The sequence below is a fragment of the Mus pahari genome, chromosome 1, assembly GCF_900095145.1.
Source record: "Mus pahari chromosome 1, PAHARI_EIJ_v1.1, whole genome shotgun sequence".
NCBI lineage: Eukaryota > Metazoa > Chordata > Mammalia > Rodentia > Muridae > Mus > Mus pahari.
Window position 1 is genome coordinate 118,299,797 of NC_034590.1, and position 5,717 is coordinate 118,305,513.

General features: G+C 48.8%; 1 protein-coding gene across 1 annotated transcript in view; it reads right to left on the reverse strand.

Annotated features, from left to right (window-relative positions):
- Positions 1-4,416, reverse strand: part of Stip1 (stress induced phosphoprotein 1) — a 17,610-nt gene extending 13,194 nt beyond the window's left edge. Inside the window, exon 1 of the mRNA XM_029540177.1 lies at positions 4,319-4,416. Coding sequence (XP_029396037.1) covers positions 4,319-4,327 — 9 coding nt within the window. The 5' untranslated portion in view covers positions 4,328-4,416. The remainder of the gene's footprint in view (positions 1-4,318) is intronic.
- Between the last annotated feature and the right edge of the window lie 1,301 nt (positions 4,417-5,717).

Genomic DNA, 5,717 nt, shown 5'->3' on the forward strand with positions numbered 1-5,717 from the left:
AAAAAAAAAAAAAAAAAAAAAAAAAAGATCTGATTAGTAGTAACTGAAGATGGCTCAGGAGACCTGGGTTCAATTCCCAGCACCCACATAGGTGCTCATGCCTATCTGTAACTCTAATTTTAGGGGCTTCTCATACAGCTATATATACTACATACATGCAGACAAAACAATGAACATAAAATTAAAAAAAAAAATCTGAAGAAAAAAGAAAAAAAAGAAAAGAAAAATCTGAATGGTAAACTGAGTGTAGGAAGAGCTGAGCATGCTCAGATACATGACTGACCAAACACATGGTGGCACACACCTACCCTCCCAGTACTCAGAAGGCTCAGACTGAAGGAATCTGAGTTCCAAGTTATATAGAAACAGGGCCTCAATGAAATGGCTCAGTATGATTAAAAAAACAAAAACAAACAAACAAAAAACACTCAGGCCTGACAATCTAAGTTAGATACTGGAAGTAAAGGATAAAAAGAACCGCACCAAGTTAACCTCTAATAGCCCTATGTGCACACCTGCATGCATGCATCATGCCCTTATGCCCTAGAAGCTTCAGAATAAGAGGATCCTGTTCCTCCATGCTCATTATCGCTCTACTGCCATTTCCTATTATCAGCAAGAGCCAAAAAGGACTTACTGTGCTGACCCTTAAGGGTAGTTTAGTCGCCACCAAGTTCCCACCAATGTTTTACTATTACTCTATCAGGAAGTGGGTAAGAGGATGAAGACAAATATCTAATCCCAGTCTCTCCATTTCCAAGGAGCTTCATAAAGTGAAGGAGACTTTGCCTAAGCAGAGTACTGACTTTCCTTTCCCATAGTCAAAGCCACACCCCTAGTCTTTTCCCCCTCCCCTTTTTAATACTTTGTGATAGGGTCTCAGTTTCATTTAGAAGGCTAGCCTTGAACATGAGATGAGATCTTCCTGTCTAGTCTCCCACTAGCTGAGATTAGAAGTCTAATGGCTTGTCTGTCTGTCTATCTGTCTCTGTCTGTCTGTCTGTGTGTGTGTGTGTGTGTGTGTATAAAGGGTTTTTCTTATCTGTGTTGATGTACAGAAGGTCAAGAACATCATACTGCAGAGCAGTGGTAGCCCACGCCTTGGAAGGCAGAGGCACACAATTTCTGAGCTGCAGGTCAAACTGAGTTCCAGGATATCTAGGGCTAAATAGAAACTCAATCTCCAAAGGAAAAACCAAAACAAAAAACTCAACTGGACATAAGGTACCTATGGAAAAAAACAGCTTCACAGCACCACCACCACTACCACAGATTTTCCAAGACAGGGTTTCTGCATAGCCCTGGCTGTACTCGAATTCAGGGATCTGCCTGCTTCTGCCACCCAAGTGCTCAGATTACAACTACCACAGACTCAAGCTGGGTGTGGCGGCGCACGCCTTTAGCCCCAGCACTCGGGAGGCAGAGGCAGGCAGATTTCTGAGTTTGAGGCCAGCCTGGTCTACAAAGTGAGTTCCAGGACAGCCAGGGCTACACAGAGAAACCCTGTCTCAAAAAAAAAAAAAAAAAAGGAAGGCCATCTCTTGGCCTTCCTACAGTGTGAGGCCAGTCTGGGATACATAAGACCCCAACTCTAGCTAGTAAGACCACTGAGTCAAGCTGTACTGAAGTTATTACGGCACCTATTATGAAACTATCATCTACTCATGATTCAGCACACTGACATAGAATTTACTTCTTTCAAATGTTTTTAGAACCCCAAGGCACACCAATCAGAAACTTTCATAGAACAGAGGTTCCAATGCACATGTAAGCTGGGTTTTCTCTGCAATCTCAACACTTAGGAAGAGGCAGGGGACCCTATTCTCAGGGAAGGAGGATGAAGTGCAAAAGAGGTAAAGGAAAAGACAGGAAACTGCCAATATGACATTCCTTTACAGGAAGGTCAAGGGAGGAAAAGTGTAAACAGTACACAAATATTCATCTTTGAGCCAAACAGTGGTGGCACACGCCTTTAATCCCAGCCCTGGGGAGGCAGAGGCAGGTGGAGTTCTGAGTTCAAGGCCAGCCTCATCCACAGAGTTATTTTCAAGAAAGCCAGGGCTAAAACCAAAAAACCAAAACAAAAAAACCCTTATCTGACCTGTAACTCCACTATGTAGACAAAGCTGTACATCTGTCTGCCTCTGCCTTCCAAGTGTTGGGATTGAAGACCTGTGCCACCACACCAGGCACTAAAAATGTTTTGTTAAAAATTTTTTTTTTTTTTGGTTTTTCAAGACAGGGTTTCTCTGTGTAGCCCTGGCTGTCCTGAAACTCACTCTGTAGACCAGGCTGGCCTCAAACTCAGAAATCTGCCTGCCTCTGCCTCCCCAGTGCTGGGATTAAAGGCGTGCGCCACTCTTTTTTGTTTTTTGAGACAGGGTTTTTCTGTGTAGCCCTGGCTGTCCTGGAACTCACTTTGTAGACCAGGTTGTCCTTGAACTCAGAAATCCGCCTGCCTCTGCCTCCCAAATGCTGGGATTAAAGGCGTGAACGACCACACCCGGCTGTTTTGGGTTTTTTTGAGATAGGGTCTCACTATACAAGTCTGGCGGTCCAATTACTTACTCAGAAATCAGCCTGCCTCTGCCTCATGAGTGCACCATCATGCCTAGCAAAAATAAACCTTAAAATACAAACCACGGGCCGGGCAGTGGTGGTGTACACCTTTAATCCCAGCATTTGGGAGGCAGAGGCAGGCGGATTTCTGAGTTCGAGGTTAGCCTGGTCAGAGTGAGTTCCAGGACAGCCAGAGCTACAAAGAGAAACCCTGTCTCAAAAAACAAAAAAAAAAAAACAAAAAAACAAAAAAAAACCAAACCCTATGTGACTCTGTAGACCAGGCTGCCTCTCTCTCTCAAGTGCTGGGATTAAAGGTGTGTGCCACCACCACCAGGCTCAAATGTACAATTTTCAATATTCAAAGGCATATGTGTATATGCTAGTACACAGGGCAGATGTTGGGAGTCAGGGTCTCTTCCTCCAACCCTCTCCACCTTACTGAGAAAGAACCTCTCAATGAATCTGGAGCTCACAGACCTGAGATCCTTGTCTCCCCTCCCCTCCCCGACTTAGTGGGTAAAGACAATCTGAACCCAGGTCCTCACCCTCACATATCAATCGCCTGACCACCTGAGCCATCTCTAAGCCCAACACTCAAATTTGCCATCTTACTGTAAGTTTGCAGTCCACAGGAACACTTGCACACTTGTATAATGGCTGTCAGGATTTTTTTTTTCCCCCGAGGAGGGTGGGAAAGTCGGCTGTGGTAGACCATACCTCTGAATTCTCCAGGCCCTCTGTTTGATCCCTAGCGCCACACAATGAATGAATGAATGAATGATAATGAAAACCCACCTCTTTTTGTTGTAACAGAGCAAGGTGTTACTCATTCCAAAAAGCGTTTCTCTTGTCTGTACTGCAGCCTATCTATCCCAGTTGCAACTTAATTACTCCAATGGTACAAAAAAGTTGACTAACCTCTCCATCTAGTCTTACCAACAAGCTGAGAGGCCCCATGGTCCCTCACAGTGTCTATTCCAGACCAAAAGGTTTTACTTTATATATCACAACAGTAAAAGTAGTAAGCTGGGCTCGTGTGTGTGTGTGTGTGTGTGTGTGTGTGTGTGTTTGGATGAATCACAACGGTTCAATGACAGCTTCCAAGGTAACAAAACCTCTCCAGGCCTGAGATGCAGGCCACTGTGTCCTGAGCTAAATCACCAAGGTAAGGACAGCAGCTTTGCCTCTGTGTCCCAGATGCTGAGCGGCAGTGGCAGGGATTTCTAGCTCCTCACGATCGGCTCACAACTGTCTAAAACCACTAAATCCTGTGAAATCGGGAACGGAATTTCCAAGGGTCAGATACTCAGTCACCCTACGGTCACTACGAAAAAAAAAAGGGGGGGAGGGGCGACATATGTATGCCTCAGGGAGCCCTGGTGACACTGTCCGCGCCCGCCTTCTCTGTACAGTCGCGCGGGCCCCTTCCCCGGGCGCACACAGATGCCGTGTACCCCGAAGGCTGCTGGGGTGATCGGTCACCGGATCCCTCCAAGTTCGCAGCGGCCGACAGGGGCCTCTCGGCCCTGAGGAGGCCCGGCCCCCAGAAGCTTCGGGGCCCGGCCGCGGCCGGGCCTGTTCCCGCTCCACTCGGCGGGTCGCGGGGGCGACGGGCGCTCGCCATTCTCCCCTCACACGCCCGACCGCGGCCCTCACGCCCGCGCCTCGGCCGCCCGGTCCGGCCCCCCGACCGCTCGCTTCTCCCCGCCAACAGGCCTGCGCTACCCCGGAGCCCCGGCCGCCCCTCCCCCTTCACCTGCTCCATAGCCTGGCCCGGAACCCCGTTGAATCGAATTCGTCCGCTCCGCGTTCCCAACCGCACGCGCCGCCTTCTGGAACCTACTAGAAGCTGCCGGGACCCCCAGGTTCCCGCCCCTTCCTCGCCTGCTCACTGGTTGAACACGTCCAGGAGGTTCTGTGCGCCCCTTTTATAGGCTTAAAGTTCAGTCAATCATCCTGACTTCTCTTTCATTGGTTTTTTTCGGGTCTTCTCTTCAGCCCTGCCTCCCCTGCACCTCCGGATTGGACGCTCCGCAACAAGCCCCGCCTATTTCAGGGCTAGGCTAACCGAGGGAGGAGCGGGTCTTGAGGGCATGGATTGGTTGGTTAGTCCGTCAATTATAGCTGACCTGGCCGCGCCCATTGGTCCTGTTCTTTCTGGAAATTTCCACATCTCTCATTGGGCTGAAAGACTCCTAGACGGAACCGCCTTTCAGAGAAAAAATTCAATTGGGTGGATGGGTGGGGAAAAATTGACCTTTCCTGGCGCTGATTGGTTTATGCCGCTGCCCTGTAAGGGGTGCTCGGCTGGTGGTTCGTGGGAGTCGAGCATCTGGCCCGGTGTCGCCCAGGCTTTAACTACAGCGTTATAGGCTGTTTTCCCTGAGTCTGGGAGTGTTGGCCCGCGCTTCCTCATTTCCTATTAGGGCCGGAATTTTCCAAAAATATTGCGGGCTATGACGGGCCTGCGTTGAATATTCCCAAAATGCTGCGGGCCACGACAGGCCTCAGCTCTGCCAGCAGTGTCCTGGCTGACTGGCTGCTTGGTCCTTAGTGGAACCGCGCACTCTCTGAACTCAGTTGCAAGCTTTGGTCACCACGGCCTGCCAGCAGAAATGCTACTTAGCGTGTAGCTTAGGGAACAACAGAGACTGATGACCAGGGGTCTGGATACGATTTATATGAGGAACATGGGCTGTGCGGTGCTATGTCTGTGCCAGTAGCACCGATGCACACCCTCTCCATCCGGTTATCCCTTATCTGTTCGCTTATACCTACATAATTCTTTCTCCTGCCTCACTTAATATCGGAGGAAATAGCCGGGCGTGGTGGTGCACGCCTTTAATCCCAGCACTTGGAGGCAGAGGCAGGCGAATTACTGAGTTCGAGGCCAGCCTGGTCTACAGAGTGAGTTCCAAGACAGCCAGGGCTACACAGAGAAACCCTGTCTCGAAAAACCAAAAAAGGGCTAGGGAGATGGCTCAGTGGTTAAGAGCACTGACTGCTCTTCCAAAGGTCCTGAGTTCAAATCCCAGCAACCACATGGTGACACACAACCATCCTTAATGAGATCTGACGCCCTATTCTGGGGTGTTTGAAGACAGCTACAGTTTACTTACATATAATAAATAAATAAATCTTTAAAAAAAAAAAAA